Source organism: Mus caroli, chromosome 4 (assembly GCF_900094665.2).
Source record: "Mus caroli chromosome 4, CAROLI_EIJ_v1.1, whole genome shotgun sequence".
Lineage (NCBI taxonomy): Eukaryota > Metazoa > Chordata > Mammalia > Rodentia > Muridae > Mus > Mus caroli.
In genome coordinates, this window is record NC_034573.1 from 118,154,276 (window position 1) to 118,175,770 (window position 21,495).

At 47.5% G+C, this 21,495-nt stretch overlaps 1 protein-coding gene across 1 annotated transcript in view; it reads left to right on the plus strand.

Moving 5' to 3' along the window:
- Csmd2 (CUB and Sushi multiple domains 2) overlaps window positions 1–21,495 on the plus strand; it is a 575,103-nt gene that overhangs the window by 380,273 nt on the left and 173,335 nt on the right. Inside the window, exons 14-19 of the mRNA XM_029476560.1 lie at window positions 5,074–5,400; window positions 8,713–8,907; window positions 18,145–18,283; window positions 19,220–19,407; window positions 20,113–20,301; window positions 20,496–20,612. Of these exons, the coding sequence (XP_029332420.1) occupies window positions 5,074–5,400; window positions 8,713–8,907; window positions 18,145–18,283; window positions 19,220–19,407; window positions 20,113–20,301; window positions 20,496–20,612 (1,155 nt within the window). The remainder of the gene's footprint in view (window positions 1–5,073; window positions 5,401–8,712; window positions 8,908–18,144; window positions 18,284–19,219; window positions 19,408–20,112; window positions 20,302–20,495; window positions 20,613–21,495) is intronic.

The following is a 21,495-nucleotide window of genomic DNA, read 5'->3' on the forward strand; positions in this document are numbered from 1 at the left end:
ATATGTGTGTGTGTGTGTGTGTGTGTGTACACGCGCATATGTGTGGGTGAGGTTTTTGTGGTACATGTACGTGTGTGAGGTCTATGTTTGGTATGTGTGTTGTATGCAGGTCCACACACATACAAAGGCCAGAGGTCAACTTCAGGTGTCTTCCTCCATCACTCTCTACCTTACTTTTGGGGCAGCACCTCTCACTGAACCTGAAGTTCCTTGATTAGACAAGGCGGATGGCTGATGAGCTCAATCCCCACCCCTAGCGCCAGAGGTACCGACCTGCACCTACTGCGTGCCTGGTGTGTCCATGGGAGCTGAGATCTCAAGTCTTCCCCTTGCATGGCAGGCATTTTACTCGCTGAGCCATTCCTCCAGCCCTTAGAACTTCCTGACCCCTGGCTCCTGTTGAAGAGCACCCTAATGTCTGAGCCCCTTTCGACCCAAGTACTGGTGAACTCGAACCCTCTCCCAGGGTAAAGGCTGAGTGGCCGTTGGTTTCCGGTCAACTGTTCAGGGTCACTTAGTCTTAACTGTCTGTCTCATCCCCATTTGAGGGATTTGTTTTTACCAGCAGGTAAGCCTGTACACATTTGTTGTTATAAATTACATCCTGTCTTCCTTTAAAACACCCTGCTCTGCGTGTCCTCTCCTTAAACACCCACAGGGTTTTCCTTTGAATTCTTCTGTATTTTTTTTTTCTTTCTAAATTGACTGCTTTGCTTTCTCCCCTTTCGGTAATTTTGAAGATAAGCTACTTCATATTCTATTACTAATTACACTTAACATCTTTAAATACATGCTCTAACCTATATTTCTCTAATTAACCACAGAAACTATAAAACAGACTTTCTTGCAAGATGAAGAAATTAGCATATCTCCTCACTCCACCTTTCCCCATGATATCAGTAGAATCTGAAATATTTTACCCCAGGGTTCTGACTGGAATGATATTGCATGTGTTCTCTTCCAAGGAACATTTGTTACGTTCATGTCCCATTTTACAACTACCTTCATAGCCGTTATCCAGATTCATTACTGTATTTGTTCCTTGCTGACTTTTTATTTTTTATGAACCACACCTCTCTGTTACATGAATTCTTCATTTTGATTCATCTCTTTGTTACATAGAAGGGAAAAAACCCACAACCTCCAAGTGACGTTCTATGACATGCATATGAATACTCTATTCCTTGAAACGTTTGTCGTCTGAGAGCAGCTTCCTGTCATCTTGACTCTAACAGTCTGGCTGGATCACACCCTACACTACTTGAGTCCACATCTGTACCTCTGCCCCTGGAGGGTCACTCCACATTATTTCCCCTAGAATTCTGAGTTGACTCAAATGTCCATCTGTTGCTACAGAGTTTGGTTAATTCAGTTGCCTGAGTTTTGGAACGGGATGGCTTGTTAGATTGACATCTCTGTGTCACCATCTTTTCAGGGTGTATGATGCTCATTGATTCATTCAGTAAGCATTAATTGAGCACCTACTGTGTGCCAGATGCTATGAGAGCCATTAGAAGTTCAAAGGGATCAAGGGGACAAGATTTATGCTCTCAGAAGTATCTTGGGTGGGGGAGGGTAATGGGTTAGGGTGAAGAGGGCAAGTCTATAATGTGCTGCCCAAGTGACAAGATGATTGGCCAGAGAAGCAAAGATATCACATATAACTGCTCTCAGGGTTCCAAATGGTATCCCTAAAGGCCTAGGGATGTAGCTTGGTGGTTGAGTGCCTAGCTAGCGTGTAAGGGGGTTCTGGGTTCACTTCCCTACGCCATGAGGAAAACAAAGGCAAACGGTTCCTTTGCACAGAAAGACAAGTGATTCATCCGTTGGCATGGAGATACTGGCGTGCTGATATTGGCATTGGCATGGCACTGCTAGAGTGGTGATGCCCACGTTGGGGTGCCGGGTTCGAGTGCGAGGAATTAAATTCTCATGTCAGATCTGTTCATGCACGTTTTCTGTGTCCCAGCTCATCTTTGACTAGAAGTCATGGTGTCTTTGTCTTCAGTCCGTCTTAGATTGCACCACAGGCTGCCTCCTGTCTGTCTTGAAGGTCCTTACCGCCGGATGTCATTTATATGATGCTTCATCTGGACTCACCCAAAATCTGTGTGTGGACATCCCTGTTGAACCTAATTTAGTGCTATCAACATGTCTGGGTACACGGGTAGATCTCCCGCAGATCGGAAGAGCTTCCTCTAGGACTCTGCTGGCAGACTCAGACCCCGTGGACATCTTTTGTTTCCTGCTGGGAGGCAATGGGAAGGGGAAGCTGAGCTTTCTTCCTGGAGGCAGGATGCTTAGACTGAAATTTGGCACTTGCCACTCACGAGCTACTGTGACCTTGGCAAGCCACTTACCTTCTCTGCATCTCCGTGTCTTCATTTTTAAATGAGGTCAATGGCAGTATGGACTCTGTGGTGTTACTGTGATAGTTAAACTGAGTCTGTAATGGAAATACTTAGAACAGTGTCTATACTTAGTAAATGCTCAATAATATATAATAATTACTACCGCCAACTTTATCTTGCACTACCTAAAAGTGTTTCTATGCCCTTCTCTCCCCTTGGCTCGGTTCTTTCTATACTCAAGCAATAATGCAAGGATGGGCTGGCTAGGTTCAGGCCTTTTTGTTGCTGTTGTTGCTGACTGAATAGGAGGGATTCCAGCAGAGGCTGGAAAGGGAAATATGTCCTTCAGCAAAGAACACCAGCGGGGCAGGCAGAAACCAGCATGAAACTGGGGTCCATAGTTCCTGTGTGTTTGTATTCTTTTAAGTTTAGCAAAAATGATTTTCTTCTCCTCTTCTTCTTCCTTCCTTCCTTCCTTCCTTTCTTTCTTTTTTTCTTTTTTTCTTTCTTTCTTTCTTTCTTTCTTTCTTTCTTTCTTTCTTTCTTTCATTTTGTTTAGTTTTGAGACAAAGTTTCTCTGTATAGCCCTGGCTGTCCTGGAACTCACTCTGTAGACCAGGCTGGCCTCAAACTCAGAGATCTGCCTTCCAAGTGCTGGGACTGAAGGCTTGTGCCAGCAACCCCAATATAGTCACTCATCCAAGCATCTGTATTATTTGTGTGGGTATGTGGGAGTGTGTACACGTGGGAATGCATGTGCATGTTTGTTTCTGTGTGGTTGTGTATTCCTGTGCGGTGTGCATGGGTGGGTAGGTGGGTGTTTATGCACGTGTGCCTGTCTGTGTTGAGGCCAGAGGCCAACCTTCTGTATCTTTTTTCCCGTGTCATCCTCCTTGCTCTTTGAGGCGGGCTCTCTTCCTTGAAACCTGGAGCTCACTGACGAGGCTAGGTTGGCTAGCCAGCAAACCCCAGAAGAAATTCTCTCTTTGCCTCCCCAGCACTGGGATTCCAAATCCATACCCACCACACCCTGCTTTCCACAGGGATGCTGGAGAGTGAAGTCGGGTCTTCATGAGATCATCCTCACCGACAGAGCCACCTCCCTGACCCCAGAGTATCAGTATCATGAACACCTCGCATAACCATCAGTGTTAAAGGCAGGGAGGGGATTGCGCAGTGGCTTGGGCTCAGTTTTCTCTCTTCGTAGTGCTGTTTGTTTACAATGAGCCTGTGCCACTATTACAACCACAAAAAATTAAAGGTAATTTCATTTGTAAAGAAGTCACCCAGAAACCTACAACTCTAATGCAGTTTTTATTTGGGGGCTCCTGTCCGATCTTTACCCATATATAAACAAGCATTTAATAGCTATCATCGAGAGTACACGTATAATTTTATGACCTACTATTTTACTTAAAACGATAGTTAGCACTCTTTCCGCGGGGCCGTATTTATCACTTTAATGATGGCCTTCACACCACGCCACATTAAGGGCTGTAATTTTCTTCCCTTTATTGGACTGACATATAGGTGGTTGGCATTTTTCCTCTGGGATAGAATTATGTCACCATCAACATCTTTGTCCCTGTGCCTCGTTTCCTTTTGAATTAATTCCTAGAGGTTGTATGCCAGGAGTGTTTGAGTGGTCCGTGACTCTTAATAAGAAATCATACACTCCCTTCCAAAAGGATTGTGTCTACTTGAGTTGGCAGCATGGGATGGGTGCATGTGTGAGTTCCCATACAGCCTCGGCGGGGTTGAGTTTTTAGGGTCTTTCTTGGCGCTTTCTCTCATGCTGTGCCCTACATTTTCACAGTGATTCTGCTTATCTGAATCCTCTGAGTGCACTCTTGGCTTGACTTGGGCACAGTCCTAAAGTAATGGGAAGAGTTCTCATCAGTAATGAGATGTTTCCCATAACCTATCACAGCTACTGCAATTCTTATGTCTCTCCATCTTGTCATTTCCAGTCTGAACGTCAGCTTTGTACGCTGGTTCGCTTTTTCATGCATTGTGGTGTTCTCCCTCAACCTCCCTGTAGGGTCTGTTAAGGAATTGGCATGAGGATGGCTCAAGGCTTCCAGAAGACTGGATCCTCGGAGTATAGTGGGGAGAGATGACAGGAAGTGGGCAGAGCATCTAGATCCTGTCACAGGTCCCGTACCCTGTTCTTGGAAGGCTTTGGCCTCTGACAGATGGTGCTCACTGGCATAGTGTGGCTGTAGGATGAAGGGGTTAGGGTCTGGTGTGAAATATCTCCCATCAAAGACATTTGGGGGAAAGAGATGGACGTGGATCCTCTCTCTATTGGGAGATTGTTACCCCTGTATCCTTAAGCCATGTCCTTTTCTACTACCACAAAGCAAGCTGAGAAGGGTCAGACTCTTCAAGTTAGCTTGAATGGCAATTTCTTCCCCCAGAACTAGGGGCCAAGGGCAGTGAAAGTTACCTAGGGTGGGCATATTGAAAGGAGAGAGACCTAATAGAAAACCCACTCTGCCCTATCTGCTCTTGCCAAAGGGACACTTCAATGCTACTCCCAGCATGAAACCCAGCATGCCTCTCACCTACAGCCTTGAGCCCAGCCAGTCCAGCCCAATCCTGGTGTCTTTCATTCTTTCTGTTTCTCTAAAGACTAAGAAAATGTTTCCAGTGTCAGCCATCAGTGGCCCCTGCCAAATATGGCAGATACCTCCTAACTTCCATTGCTCTTCTCTTTCAGTTTCCTGCTTCTTCAACTTCACCAGTCTGTCCGGGATCGTCCTGTCTCCCAACTACCCTGAAGACTATGGCAACCACCTCCATTGTGTCTGGCTCATCCTGGCCCGGCCTGAGAGCCGCATCCACCTGGCCTTCAATGACATCGACGTGGAGCCTCAGTTTGATTTCCTGGTTATTAAAGATGGAGCCACCGCTGAAGCCCCGGTCCTTGGTACTTTCTCGGGAAATCAGCTCCCCTCCTCCATCACCAGCAGTGGCCATGTGGCCCGTCTAGAGTTCCAGACTGACCACTCCACAGGGAAGAGGGGTTTCAACATCACCTTTACCAGTAAGTGTTCCCCCTGTCACCAGCATCACCTCAACCAGTGCGTGTTCCCTCTGCCACAGTTGATTGTACATACTGCTTCTACTGAGAGAGTGCTTGAAGGTGCTCCCTTGGAGGATCATCAATACAGTAGGCCAGCTCCAAAGCATGAGTTGCTGCTGGGTCATGCCTAGAGTTCCCAGCTCCCAGGAAGAAGCATATGGCTATCTGGTAGACCAGCTATTCATTTCTGAGGTGCTGCAGCCTGTAAGCATTTATTTCCTTAGATGTCACAAAGGGCATAAAGAAGCCCATATTTTCCCACCTCCCTCTCCCAGCTAGGAAGCAGAGAGGCACTGGGAAGGGAAGTTCTTCAGATACAGCTGGTCTTTGCGAATGTGTGAATTCTTCTTTTTCCCACCCTTTGTCCCCCTAGTTTCACTCCCTATCACTAGATGGGAGAAAAAGAAGGATAGAGGAAAGAGAGAGAAAGTGAGAGAGAGAGCGAGCAAGCGAGCAAGAGATCCCTGAATCTACTTTTTTTCCTTTTGTTTCTTCTTTGACCACAGCTACAAACAAACTACAACCAACCTCCCTAAAAATCAACAACAACCCATCCTGCCTATTGGGGCTCTAGCACTTATATACCCTCTGAAAAGTTCCCAGAATTCCACACATCACGCCAATCATAGAAACTATCTGCAGCTGGCAAAACCACACTTCTGCTAGAGCACGAAGCAGATCATAGTCAGCTGCTGCAGACAGCTCAAAGCAGCCCCGTATCTTCACACCTGGGACTAAACTGAAAGCCCATTTTTTAAGTATATTTTCAAGAATCCCAAATTCCAGAACTCTCAGAAATGTCACTACACCCGGGTTCTCTCATCAGCTCCCCACCCCTACATCCCCAAGTCCTCCACTGCTGCTTCCTGTTGATCACTGCTGTTCTACAGTTTACCTTGTCTGAGCAGCATAATCATAAAAGAGTCAAAGCCTTGCTGTGATTCCATGGTTTATCCTGCAGGCCCACTGCAGCTGCTCATAGGTTCATTTCCCACAGTCCTTCTCCCATGGCCAGTTTGGAAGTTGTCCCTTCAGTCTCTATCTGAGTCCATTATTCAGAAGCAGCCTGGAGCTCAGCCATCGTGTTTTTCTTATTCCCGTGTCTCCTGGACTTGGTGGACACAGGAGACAGCCAGAACCTGGGAACAGCAAGCTTTCAGGGGGCAACAATCCATTATGTGGTCACAGGAAGCAATAAACCTGGTGCACTTGGCCATGACTGAGAAGTTCAGGCTCTGGTTGAGACTCCTACACAGACAGACAGACAGACATGCACCCGCACACATGCATGCACACACAGAGACAAAAAACACACACATGTGCATGCATGCACACACACACACACACACACACACACACACACACTCACACAGAGGAAATGCTCTTTGGTTGCTTATCCATCTCATGCTCTTTGGCAGGGCATCTCTCCTCCCTACTCCAGCTCCCACGCTTGTCACAGAAGCCTTGTCCCTTGTCTCACTCCCCTTAGATGCTGTGGGATAGGCCATCTGTAACCCAAGCTAAAGCCCCATCCGTGTCACCACCATGTTCAAGGCAGCAGACACACTGGAAACAATCAACCCTTCTGTAGTACCTCGTCACCAGCAGGTTCCTGTCCCAATGGCCTGGGGACAGAAGGAAGCAGAAAAGCTCTCTCCTAAGCATGCTACCGTGACACTGGTGGCTCTGGCCTTTAGCTTCTTTGTCCTCAGACCCATTTACTATGGGGCCATGAGACCTAGATAGGAGCACATACATCATTCATCTGCCCATCCCTTTGCATGCTCTCTGATGCTGGAAGGAACACCCCATCATTGCTGTGGAGGTGTGTACACATTCATGAAGAGATGTATTCATACATGATGCATATGTGTGCATGTGTATACACACACGCACACACACACACACACACACACACACACACACACACGATTGTTAGGGTTTTGACTTCCAAGCCTCAAGCTCCAGTCAGCTCTCAATGTCTATGTCATGGTCCTATTCCTACTGAAGATGGGACAGATGGGAGATGAGATCTAGGCTGTCCTAAACCTTGTGTGGAGTTTCAGACCTGTGTTCTTGTGCCCAACCAACAGTCTTCATCTCAGAGGGAGGCCTGGAAACCAGCCTTTTCCAAAGGGGACACTCCCATGCAACCGTGGAGCCTAACACTATCCTTAGGACAGCAGGAGCATACATGAGCCCTGGCTTCCCAAACAACATCTTGTACAGGCAGAGAGACCAGGAATGTTCTTGGCAGAGATGGTGGGGGGAAAGGGTTTCCCTTTCATGCAGGGAGGAGGGGTCCCTTGAAGGATAGGGACTCAGGCTCAGGGACTACACGATGTCACCAAACCCACGCCCATCATGGTCTTGCCAAAGTTCATTCTATTTCTGTCTTGGAATGACCCTCCAAGAGATGTGGAATACCTCTTTATAGGTCAGGAAACTGAGGCTCAGTAACATAACAAAGATGGCCCAGGACCACATGCTAATTAAGAGGCAAGGTTCAACATAATTCAGGGCTGGCTCCCTCTCCCTCTCCCTCTCCCTCTCCCTCCCTCCCTCCCTCCCTCCTCCCTCCCCCACCTCTCTCTCCTTGGCTCAGTCACTGCATTATCAATTGCCTGGCAGGATGAGAAGCAGCCCTGGCACGAGGCAGGGACATGACGGCAATGGCTTCAGACAGGGCTAATTCCAGGGCACCTGCTTTATGATGCACAGTATAGTGCACAGTATAGTGTCCAGGGCACCTGCTTTATGATGCACAGTATAGTTCACAGTATAGTGTCACAGGACTGGGAGCCAGCACCCCCCCTACCCCCCAGAGTATGTGATCCCTTAACCACTTAACCATCTGAAGCTCGGGAAGCACGAAATGGATTTGACACTGAGAAGACAGATCTGCCACTTAACTCCATGGAACCTCAGTTCCCCCTGGTAAAGATGAGTAATCCTATCACCGTGATAGGATTTTGATGTGATCTAAGTAGTTACCATGAGAAACACAGTTCACTGCCCAATCTGTCGGCATCCCTTAGCATGTTCAGACAGCCCAAAAATCAAGTTTAACCTGTGCCTGTTTTCTGCCCAGTGGGTTCTGTCTGCCATAACCACAGGATCCCAGGTACTGGGACACCTAGCATCTTTTTCAGCATGCCAGATTCCTGAGGAAGCGTGGAGGTCTGATTCTGGCTGTTGGCAGCTCATTTTTCTTTGATGTCCCATTTGTGTGCTACCTCAGTCTAACCATGGTCTGGGTATCCCCTTCCCCAGCCTTCCGACATAATGAGTGCCCGGATCCTGGCGTCCCAGTTAACGGCAAGCGGTTTGGTGACAGCTTGCAGCTGGGCAGCTCCATCTCCTTCCTGTGTGATGAAGGCTTCCTCGGGACACAGGGCTCTGAGACCATCACCTGTGTTCTGAAGGAGGGCAGCGTGGTGTGGAATAGCGCCGTGCTGCGCTGTGAAGGTGAGTGCCCCTGGGCTTGGACAGTGGCTGTCAGTCTGAGAGGCTGGGGCAAGCATAGTGTTTCCTACCACTGCGGTCCATCTCTGCATTCATCCATCTTCTCCTCCAATGACCCAGGGAGTCTTCTTGCTCTCCTACTGGAATGGGAATCCTGAGGGGATTGCTTTGCCAGGGAACTTGAACTGTGACCAGAAATTAAACTGGGGAGAAGAGAACCCTCCTTCTGGACTATCAACCATCGAAATGCAGCTTCTTTTAGCTCAGAGCTCACAAAGGACAGCCATGAGGAGCTGGGTTTCTAGCTACTGTCCCGATAAGTCCATAGTGCCCCCCCTCAGCCTCACACACACACACACACACACACACACACAGGGATGCCAGCACTCTTGAGTTTGACCTCTCAAGGCTGCCTGCTGTGCTTTGCTCCACATGGTCATTCCTCCTGGGCTCTCCCTGCTCCATCAGCTGTGCCCCCTGTTAAACCCTGCCTTGATATCCTACAGTCACTCTCTAGGTGACTCAGAGCAGGCCAACTGGAAGACACACAGCTCTTAGCAAGAGCCAGGCTTGTTACAACATCTGTCCAGCCCTGCCTTATGTCTCAGGGCAGTTCTGAAACTTCTCAGGCCAACGTTTGGTCCAGCTGGCGGCAGAGATTTCAAACCCAGATTACACCTCCTAGGGATAAGGATCATGTCACATCTGTGTGCCAGGCACAACGCCTGGCACAGGATCAGTGCCCAGTGAGACTCTCAATAGACAGAGACTGCATGTCCTGAAAGTACATTAAGGATATTAGTGCTGTTTGGACAGGCAAGGGCCGTGGCTTAGGGAACAGAGCGCTTCTTCCTCTCATCTCCTGTGATAGACAGAGGATGGAGACCTCAAAGACCTACCTGCTCACCTAGACCTCACCCCACAAATGAGAGGCCCTGGGAAGATGAAGGGGGAGGGTGAAGGGGGAGGATGAAGGGGGAGGGTGAAGGGGGAGGGTGAAGGGGGGGTGAAGGGGGAGGATGAAGGGGGAGGGTGAAGGGGGAGGATGAAGGGGGAGGGTGAAGGGGAGGATGAACGGGGAGGATGAAGGGGGAGGGCCTTTGAGAGGGCTTTGCCTCCCAGCTGACAAGCAGGTGTGTGAGATAGGAAGGGTCATCCAGAGGCTACTGGAGGAGTTTGAGCCACTAGTTTTTCCAACTGTAAAGCAGAAATGAAATGGGAGGAGGATAAAAGTTAGCCATCTTTCAAGGGTCACAGCAAGCATAGAAACAGCATCCCTCCCATCAGTGTGTGAGCTCCCGGAAGTAAGGACACCATCCTGGCTCACAGCCTTGCACCTGCCGAGTGTGTGACACTTGATCCACTCTCAGTCAATGCCGCTTGCTGAAGGAATGAGTGAATGCAGAAGTGAGCGAATTAATGAATTTTTTTAACCAGCCGCATGCCCCTGTGAAAAATGTGTCATTGGCTGACCTACTCGCCCCACCTCACAGCCAACCAGTCAGGTCACGCCGGGGAAGCCATATGGTCCTTCTGTTCCTCAGTTGCCACCTCGGCAAAGCACAGGTGATTCAGGAACCTCCCAGCTGGGTTGCTGTAAGCATGGCTGGCAGACAGAAAACGCTCAGTAGGGATGGCAGTTGGTATTATTTGAACTCGATTTTGACCATTTCTTTATCAGGCCAATCAGATCAGGATTGACTCCCCTTTGGGGAAAAGCTATATGTTTGAGAGGAGGATCTTTAAAATCTTAGAGTGGGGGAGAGAGCTCTGGCCCCGGAACCCACCCCACATCACCTAGCTCCTTCTGTCTGGACCTGGTGAGACGCCGGCTTCTTGATCAGCATCTTTGTCTCTATTTTTTTCTGGTTATTTTTTTTTAATTAAGTATCCCCACCTGGTGGACAATTAAATGCAGCCACTAATAGTATTTTAGATGTTCCTTTAATATATTCTGAGAGCCACTCAGGTTTGGAGCAACTGTAAGAGGACAAGGTAGGAAGGTAATGGCCTCTACATTTGGAAAGGAGGAAGGTCGTTACCTGTAGACCTGAAGGCAGGAGTGGGAAAAGGTTTGCTCAAAATATTCCAGAGAGGGAATATTTTCAACCTTGTGCACACCTAAGATCTCTCCCTCCTCAGCTCTGTCGCTGACACTCAAAAGTACCTGCGTGGCTAGGCCAGATGTGGCTGTAGTTACGTGTGTATGACAGTCACAAATAGTTACGTGTGTATGACAATCACAAATGTCCTAAGAAATGTTTCCAGGTATGGGAGGCTGCTTCCTAGTCGTGCCTTGATATTCCTCATGGTCATCTCTGCCTTGTCTATCTTTCAAGGAAGAATCCAATAGCCACACCCTTCTGTGATAGGTCAGGTGTTGGGTGGGTGTCACCCAATTGCAGCCTAGCAGCAGCCCCTGGAGGCAGGTATCGTTATTTCCCCGACTGATGGCCAGGAAGACAAGTCACCTGTCCAGCACCCTCCCAGTGTGTCCTGGACAGTGCCAGAATCCACTCCCAGATTCTGGACTGCCCCTGTAGAATGATATCGCTACAGAGACTGTAATATTAAACGTCTTCATGAAAGACTTCAGAGTATTCCCAATGAGAACAAAAAGCAGGGTTTCTATTTTTTTTCACTTCTCAGTGGGAAGTTAAAACAAAAGGAAGCATATTGCCCGTCGCTGAAAACAAGTCTCGGCAACGGACAGCTTAAAGAAACGACAGTAGTGAGACACATGGGTCAGTTATGACAACTAGGGCAATTAAACTCCCCATTAAAAATAAAGATGCTCAAACTGGATGCAGGAGAACATTCAGGCTCACAGAACTATGTTGGGGGGAAAAAAAGAGCGAGAAAGACCAGTGAGCTCTAGTGAATACTTTCACAAATCAATTTCTAAAACAGGCTATCAGGAAAGTTTCAAATCGTGTCAAAATGTAAATTTTTTTCAAAATTCAAAAAAAAAAAAGTATAGCTCATTTCCCTTGGGAAAATTGTTTAGGAACTTGCTGCCCAGCTAGAAAGATGTCCCAGCCAGTGACGTCCTTGACATGTTAGCAGGACCTGAGTCCAGGTCCCCAGCACCTGTGTCAAAAGCTGGTCCCTGACCGTGGGGCATCCTCCTGTCTGAGTAGCTGAGCTTACAACCAGTGTTTTGTTCCTTCACACATGGTGATCAAGCATCTTCTTTGTGCCAGGCACTGGGTTAGGCCCAGATACTCTCCTTGGTCCAGTTCCAGAGCCTTACCCCGTAATCAGGATAGGACCCTTCCTTCCCTTTCAGCGTTAAGTGCCAGTTTTTAGCCTGCTGTGCTTGGGTTATGTGCCTGCTTGTTTCCCGGCTGCCGCTGCTCTAGGATGGACTTCCAGCGTGATGTTGCATCCCTAAGAAAAGTCTAGTATATTTCTATGATAATCTCTAACAGATAAAAGAACAGCTAGATAAGGGCTTCAAAGTGGCTTTCCAGTGCATGCGTTACAACGGGCAGACAGGTCTCAAGTCACTGGCCAATCTCAGGGACTCTGTTCCTGTCTCCTGAGATGTCCTTAAGAGATGTCCTTAAGACATCTCTTGCACCCTGGATTTGTGTGCACACGAGAAGACCTATGGAGGTGCATATGCATGTGTGCATGCATGCGTGTCTACAAATGCATGTATGTGTATGAGTGTGAGGGTGTGTGTAGATAGATTGTGTGTGTGTGTGTGTGTGTGTGCATGGGTGTGGGTTCATGTGTGTATATGTGCATGTTCACACACATGGAGACAAGAAGACAACCTCAAGTGTTCTTCAGGAGCCATATACCTGGTTGTGTTGGTTTTTTTTTTTTTTTTTTTACACAGTCTCTCACACAACAGAGGTCAGGTGTTATTTCTCAAGAACTGTCCACCTGTTTTACTGGACAAAATCTTTCATTGGGACCTGGGGCTTATCACTTTGGCTGGCTTAGCTGGCCAGCAGAGTCCCACTTATCCATGGAGCTTTTGATGTATGGGTGCTGGGGCTTGAACTTGGGTCCTTGTGCTTGCTTAGCAAGCACTCTACTGAGCGGTCTCCTAGCCCCTAGCCCTAACCCCTTCTGAATTCTGACAGTTGCTTCCCAGAGTGGCTGCTTAACAAGATCCCCTCCCTCGTGTATTTCCTTTCGTGGCACTGAGATCTACATACTTAATCAGACTCGGATTCTTTTTTTTTAATTGTCAGAGCATTTATTAAGTGGGGTTTTGTGTCTCCATTAAAGGAACATGATGTCCTACTGAGTCTTTTGGGGGGCACTAGTGGTTCTCTGTGATCCCAGCCCAGAGACTGCAAAATGGCAACTCTCCCTTGTTTCATCTTTTATAAGCTGGGATACTTGAAGAAAACATGTCTTATGCTAAGGTATAGTTCAAAAAGGAAAAAAATTTGAAGAAACGATTTTCCTTTATATACTTTTATTATGTGTGTATTGCAAAGTGAACTCCCTAACATCTTCCGACGCTGCATGTCTTTAAGCATCATTAGAGGCCAATGGATGTACATTTATCTCGTGTATTTACTGTGTGCTTAAAGTTCACATTCTAACTGAGGGTCACATTGTCTCCCTGGCTAGCAGGAGTACTTTGAGGATGGCCCAGCCTCTTTTTGACATTTTCTGCCCCTGACGCAGAATCAGTTGTTTTTTTCTAAGGCACCTTTTAAAGCAAAGTGATGTTTAGAATCTAGACTACTAAAGGGTGCTTATTACTATTGACTCACCCCATGTTTGGAAGCCGTTTCCGTAAATGCAGCTGGGAACTGCTTTATCAAAGGAAATGTGCATGGGTTCATTTCATTTCAAATAATGAAGCTTTCTTCTTTTAACCTTAACTTCCTTGATATTATATTCAACTGTCTTTTCACTCTTGCTCAAAAATGCAAGTCCCACAGAACACCAACATGACTTCCTGTGTTGTGATAAATACCCAGGACTCTAAGAATGAAGATGGTGCTACAAACAGCAACATGCTTAATAAAATTGTCTTGTTCTTATTCCTCTTCATCATCACCATCATCACCATCACCATCATCATCACCATTCTGTTCTTTACATCCTCATTTCCTCAGAGGGATGGGCTATCAAATCACTATCTTTTAAGATCTCTTTAGGTTCTTATACGTAAATACGCAATATAGTATTGTATTCAGTTTAAATTTTTAGAGATTGCACATCAAATTTAATCATTTTTAATTATGCAAAGTGATTATGTAGTTCCAGAGTTAAATCTACCAGAAAACAAAACAAAACAAAACAAAACCAAAAACAAAACACCCATGTATATTCAGGGAAGTAAAGCCCTGAGTGCTCCCTTCCACCCATGGGGGTGCTCCACATTGTCCTTTTGCCCATTCGCTGATTGTTCGTCTGAGTGGGTTCATCTAACCCTTTAATGCCAATTTAACCTTCTAAAGCTCCATTTTTACCTCTCAATTGTGTACACGCGTATGCATGCCTATGTGTGGATATGTGTATGTGAGTGCGGGTACCTGTAGAGACCAGTAGAAGGTGTTAGAGCCACTGGAGCTTGGAGCTAACAGGTAATTTTGAACCATCCCCCATCCTCCCCCAACCCGTGGGTGCTGGGAACCGAACTCAGGGCCTCTGCAAGAGCACTGCTCACTCTTAACCTCTGAGCCATCTCTCTAGCCCCTAATTTAACTTTCATATGACGCCTTCTTTAGATAAATAGGATCAAGGACATCCGTGCTCACGTGTACATAGCGATGCACTGCATACATTCAGTCAAAAGAAAAACCCTTAAGTTTAAGTTAAATTTGTATTAAAGTGTTAGTACTTACTCAGAGGAACCATAAAGGATGATGCTGTTTGATGATTGTTCAGAAGTTGTACTGCGAAAGAGACTTTGCGTCTAGGACTCCCCCTCTCTAGACCCTGCCAGTCACCGGCCACTCTGTGCAAGGAACAGAATGCAGGGTTGAGCAGGGAGCTCCGCTGGCCATCACATGTGCTGGAGATGAGATCAGCCATCTAAAGCAGTAACAAGAAGATCTGAGAAAAACAGGAGCATGGAGGCAGGGGAGCACCCACGAAAGGAATTGCATTCGAGCTAGGGCTGTGTTTGTCTGTCTGCAGCCAGGGAATGCAATTCTGCCTTTGGCCTGTGGCTTCCTGGATACTGAGCAGGAAGGTCAATATCCAGCCTCAATATCCAGAGAGGCTGAGCCTGGAATGAATGAGAGGTGAGACTCAGAACTCTCTTGAGACCTCTGGGGCACAGCAGTTGGCGTATCCCTCCCTGCCCCTGAGGTCCCACACATACGCTGTAGGAGATGATTCAGTGAGATGATGGGTGGGTTTTGCAAACCAGAGATACAGAAGGGACAATACACATGTGTGGTTTAGTTCCCGGTGTTTTATATAGACACCATCCAATTACCTCATTTCTCTAAGCCTCCACTCACAGAAATCAGAGCAGTAATCCCCGTCTATAGGATGAAGGCAATCACATATGCGCCATGTTGCTTTGCAGTCTTCACAAGGATAATCCACATTAAGCCCCGACACCTGGCGAGCCCTGGGTCCCCTCCAGTTTGGCTGTCTGTATGACAGTGGTGTGCTCTGTGCTGCCGGAGGATTTGGAAACAGAGGTCTTCAGGTTAAATCTCAGCTCCGACTTCATTAGCTTAATGCCTTTATCTAGAGTCTTAACTTCCTTGGCCTTGGTTACCTCCTCTGTAAAATGGGGATAATAACTTTATTAGCATGCATTTAAAGGACATAATAAAGCATCCCAATGAGTAGGGCACCGGGAGGCATCGGCACCTCTTCCTGACGTCATTACTATTGCTATGGTCTCTGTTCATTAAACATCCTAGTATACTTTTCTATTAAGGATGTCTGGGCTGGGGCTGGAGAGATGACTCAGCAGTTAAGAGCACTTGTTGCTGTTGTGGAGAAGCCAAGTTCAGTTCCCGGCTTCCACACAACTGCTCACAGCCTCCTGTGACTCTAGTTCTAGGAGATATGACACTCTCTTCTGGCTTCTTCAAGCACTAGGTACACACCTGATGCACAGACATACACGCACTCATACACATAAAATAATAAAATACAGTCTATTTTAGAATAAGAATCTCTGGGATGAGGATGCATCCCTGTGAGTGGAGGCTTAGAGAATTGAGTAATTGGATAATCAGAGAGTGTCTATACAAAACACTGAGAACTAAAAAGAAGTGCCTGGTGGCTCCTTTATTTCCACCTCAGTCCTGTTCAGGAGGTGTCTGGCCTCTACAGTAAGAGGGGCTAGCGCAGTAGTACTCAATGTCTGGGTCTTGACCCCTTTGGGGAGTGAAGACCCTTTTACAGGGGTCACCTAAGACCATCAGGAAACACAGATATCCACATTGCAATTCATACCAGTGACAAAATTACAATTATGAAGTAGCTATGCAAATAATGTCATGGTTGGGGCCCACCACAACACGAGAAACCATATTAAAGGGTCACAACCTTAGGAAAGTTAAGAACCACTGGTATAGAGGAAGCAGGAGTTTCTTTACAGCCTAGAGGCTGCTTCACTTGTGGCGCTTGCTTCTGGGCTGTCTTGCTTCATTCCAAGTCCAAGCTAGTTCCTCAGCCTCACGCTCCACAGCTTCCTATGACAGCCACAGCACCCCAGCCTCACGTTGCGGAGGAATATGGTCTGAGGAGCGTGGCCACGTACTGTGGAAATGCCTGGCGTGGCATGAGCACTCGGCTACTGAGGGCGGCCTTGACAACGACAACAGCCTTAGTGTGGTAGTGGTATGGTCACTTTCTGCAGGAAGCTTGGGCAAGTGTCACGTGACCTACATCAGTCTATTATGCAACACAGTCCCAACAGCCCGCAGTCGGGATTACAGACCTTTTAAGCTAAGTGTCAGAGAGACTTTTCACAGCACTGTGACAAGACACCGGACAGCAGAACTTAAGGAAGGAGAGGTTTAGTCTGACTTACAAGCAGGAATGTCATGGTGGCCAGATCTGGAGGCAGCTGGCCATGCTGCACCCTCAGTCAGGCAGCAGAGAGAGATGGATGCTGGACTCAGCTCTTTCTCTTTTTAATCGTGACTATTATTTATTTATTCTCTACTTATACCTCTATTCTGTATTTATTCACACCATGGAATGGTGATTCTTCCCCTATTCAGTTTACCTCCTGTAGACATTCCCTCAGAGACATCCCTGGAGATTTGTCTCCCAGGGGACTTTAGATCCCATCAAGGTGGCAATAAAATTTAACCATCACGATGCTTAACACAGCTCATAAGTGGGCCCACTCCTTGGAATAACTTAAAGGCCCAGGTGGGTGGGGCTTCCATCTTGACACCTGTTTCCACAGTCACTGAAATGGGAGGAGGGAATTTTGCAAGTCACTTGCTAACTTTGAACATCTCCACATGGACGTGACAGGCATCATTCATGTTCTTTCACCCTATTGGCCAAAGCAGTCATGTGACCCAGCATGACACTGAAACCCACCATGTGTCCTGAAGGAAGAATAGTGGGAGTAGCTCTGATGGCCATCACACAGGCTCGGAGGCATGGTGTCTGGAAGAAGGAATCATGGGAAGGAACCTGAGCAGGAGGCAATGTCATACTTCATGAGACCAAACCAACCAGAGGGTGGGATAAAGCAGCCAGCATCTTGCAGAGTCACCTGCCCCAGACTCCATTCATCCATCCTTATATCCATTCCCTTGCCCAAACAACCATAGAGGCAGAGGTATGTGTCAGGCGCCAGACTAAATACTGGGCATGCCTTCGGAGAAGGCAAATAACACGGTACGCTCTCATAGTATGGCGAGACTCAACACTGCCCTGAGCTGACCCCATGTCTAGCCACTAGCTCCCCAGTTGTTGATGGGAGAAAGTAGGCTGGGCTGATGCTTCTGCCTCAGGCCTGGCAATTGAGTTGGGAACAAAGGAAAAGGGAGCTGTGACCCAAATATTAACCCCACTGGAATGACAAACAGACTTTGCTGAAAGAATTTTTAGTCTTTTCCTTCAGGCCTTTTATAAACCTGCAAATGATGTAACCGGTCACTTCTATAAGGGTCCCAGTTGGCAAAGCTCACAGTTTAGACTTTATGTAATTTTCCATAAAAACAAAACAAGCCCTTGTTGGCTGACACTTTATAGAGAGGGTTTTTTTTTTTTTTATTTCTTCGTTCATTTGTCTCTCAACAAATCCGTTCTTCTCTCTCTGTCCCCCAGCTCCCTGTGGTGGTCACCTGACTTCGCCCAGTGGGACCATCCTATCTCCAGGCTGGCCTGGTTTCTACAAGGATGCCCTGAGCTGCGCCTGGGTGATCGAAGCCCAGCCTGGATACCCCATCAAAATTACATTCGACAGGTGCTGCTGACTGTGGCTTCCGAGGGGGGGTGGTGCCAAGATGATGCCTCCAGTCTGACAAAGTCTGGGGGAGTATAGCACCAATGCTAGGACATCAGCAGGGTGGAGGAGGGTGGAGGACATGGGGATGGCTGCCTCACCGGCTTTATGCTTCTGTTTGATGTGTTGGAAGTCTGTGGCTGGAAGATGGGAAGGCGAGTACGTGATCACCTTGGACCCCAGAGCCCTTTCCTTTACCATCCCCTTAAAGAGAGATGGCAAGTAGGCACCATCAGACACCATCAAATTTAGACAGAGCCCACAAACTCTCAGCCTAGGAAGAAGTGCTCCCTAACCTCTGCCCTAAACCCTGCTCAAGTGCTCCCCCCATTCCCAGGCTCTACTTAAGTCCCCTGGTGAGAAAGAAGCTTCCCAGAAGTGAACCCAGACCTCCTCCAGATGGAGCATCAATGGCGTAAAATTCATGGTCTGCCAACTGTACCGTGAAGACTGACATAGGAAACACACTGTGCTCTGTGGGCCACTTGCCCATGTGTGACTCTGATGCACAGTCTTTATTGCTTTGGGTGTTTACTTTTTTATAAATGTAAAAGCTAGTTTTAGTTCTCTATGCCAAAGGCCGGATTTGATCCTGGGACTCTGGCGGATGAACACCCTAGCCTAGAACAGTCTGAACCCCATGAAACCTTTGTCTCTGCATCTTAAGACGAATCCTGGCCCATGTTCTAGAGAGGATTGCAAGTGTACATCCTAGGATGGAGGGGAGAGTCGAGTTAAATGCACTAGAGGAAGACCTTCCATATGATTAGTAAATATATGCAAATTATATTAAAATATCCTGTCTGCTGAAATCTGATTGCCTGGAGACCTGGGTGAGGCAGGGCAAATGATGCACTTTGGATTTCTTAAAACATCTCCATTTGCATCGTTTGGTAGGTTTAAAACGGAGGTCAACTATGACACCCTGGAAGTGCGAGATGGACGGACATACTCAGCACCTTTGATTGGCGTTTACCATGGGACCCAGGTGCCCCAATTCCTCATCAGCACCAGCAACTATCTCTACCTCCTCTTCTCTACTGACAAGAGTCACTCAGACATCGGCTTCCAGCTCCGCTATGAGAGTGAGTCTCAGCGGGTGGCACAAAGAGGCAGACCACCAGACTGAATGGGTTGGGGGAAGGCCCCCTGACTGTGCTCCACCATGGGGCCCAGCCCTAGCCATCCTAGAACATCATTCTCAGCCTCTCTCACAGGTCATGGGAACTGAGTTACTCATGACCTTCAGGCCAGGTCTCATGTGCACCCCTCACAGCTACCTCTGTCTACGAATAATTGGCTGCTGCCATACCCTGCACTGTGGGATCAAGTGTTTGACTGGCCATGAACTTGAAGTCAGTTGGCATCTCCGTTGCATCCATCTTCTCTCATCATTTCCATTTGCCTCCCCTTGATTTAGAAGGTTAACCTCACGTCATCAATACCTTTCAGACCAAATTAGGAAGTATCATGGATGTGACTTGAGAACATCGTGAGGACAGAGTCATTTTCTGACTCATGCTTTGTCACTAAGCTTTGATATAGTGCCAGAGTGAACATTCAGTAGACCTGGACTAAATGTGTGACCCTACTTGAGAGCTGGGCCTTTCAAATGCCCCACCCTCACCCCCGCTACATGAATACCAAGGGCCGCATTTCATGAGTCGGTAACTGGCAACTTCTGCCTCTGTAAAACAAGGCTCTGTCCTCCCTCCATTTATAAGCCAAGTGCAGTCCTCCTTGATGACATCACACACTATCTGTCATCATCTGTGGCTTCTCTTTTCCAGCTATTACACTGCAGTCAGACCACTGTCTGGACCCAGGCATCCCCGTCAATGGGCAACGTCATGGAAATGACTTCTATGTGGGTGCTCTGGTGACCTTCAGCTGTGACTCGGGCTACACATTAAGCGATGGGGAGCCCCTGGAGTGTGAGCCAAATTTCCAGTGGAGTCGCGCCCTGCCCAGCTGTGAAGGTGAGGCACACCAGTAAAGGGCGATAAAGAGCAGATTCTTTTCCTCCCCTGATAAACCAAGAGCCTGATTCACTGACTCCCTAACACTCATCGATGAGGTTGGTGGTTTGGGGGTTGGGGTGGGTGTTCATGAAGGATGGTTGAGGGAGCTCTCTGAGGCACTCTGACTTCCTCTGCCCACTTCACTCCTACAGCTCTCTGCGGTGGCTTCATTCAAGGTTCCAGTGGCACCATCTTGTCGCCAGGGTTCCCTGACTTCTACCCCAACAACTTGAACTGCACCTGGGTTATTGAGACATCACATGGCAAGGGTGAGTGTCTAAGCCTGCCGCAGGTACTAACCTTGTGGCCAGGACTCCAGAGTCCCAGGCCAGAGCAATTTCTATGAAGATTTCACTACATGGTGACAACGGAGCTTAGCTTCATCTAGATTTTCTCACCAATAAGAAAACTTGCAGGAGCTGCACACCTGTCTGCATCACAGAAGCCATTCAGTAAATACTGCTGAGAATCTAACTTCTCAGGCTTTAAGAGGTCTTGCTAGTGGCCAGCATTCAGCATAATCCATCCCATGAGGGGGTGTCACACCCTCATCAGTATAGAGATGGGAAGCTAGTTCACAAATATATATATATATATATATATATATATATATATATATATATTTAAATTTTTTACTACTGGCACAGAGATAAGCACTGAATGTAGGACTGTACACATGCTTACGCCCCTATGATGGAGCTAGATTTTCCACCCCTCTTTTTACGTTTTCTTTTGAGACAGGGATTTGCTAAGTCAACCAGGCTGGTGTTGAACATGTGTCCAAATAGCAGGGATTACAGGTCTGTACTGCCAGGTTATTGTCAACCTGTTGTCTCAGCAGCATCTCTCCGGTGTTTCTGAAACCCTTTGTCCTCCTTCTGTAACCAAAGAAACCCAGGACACTTTTGGTCCCTCTTCCTCACGTTCGCCCTTCGGATTCTGAGCATGGCGGCCCCCTCTCACATTGCTTTCTTCTTTCTGGGAGTGACACACATGTGTTTGCCTCCCCAGCTTCTGCTGCTTCCTCAGTTGTTAGGCAGAGAAAGGAGGACCTCTGGGCTATCCCTAGCCAGTCAGCGTAGCCCAGTCAGCCTAGCCCAGTCAACCTAGCTAGTCAGCCTAGCCCAGTCAGCCTAGCCCAGCCAGCCTAGC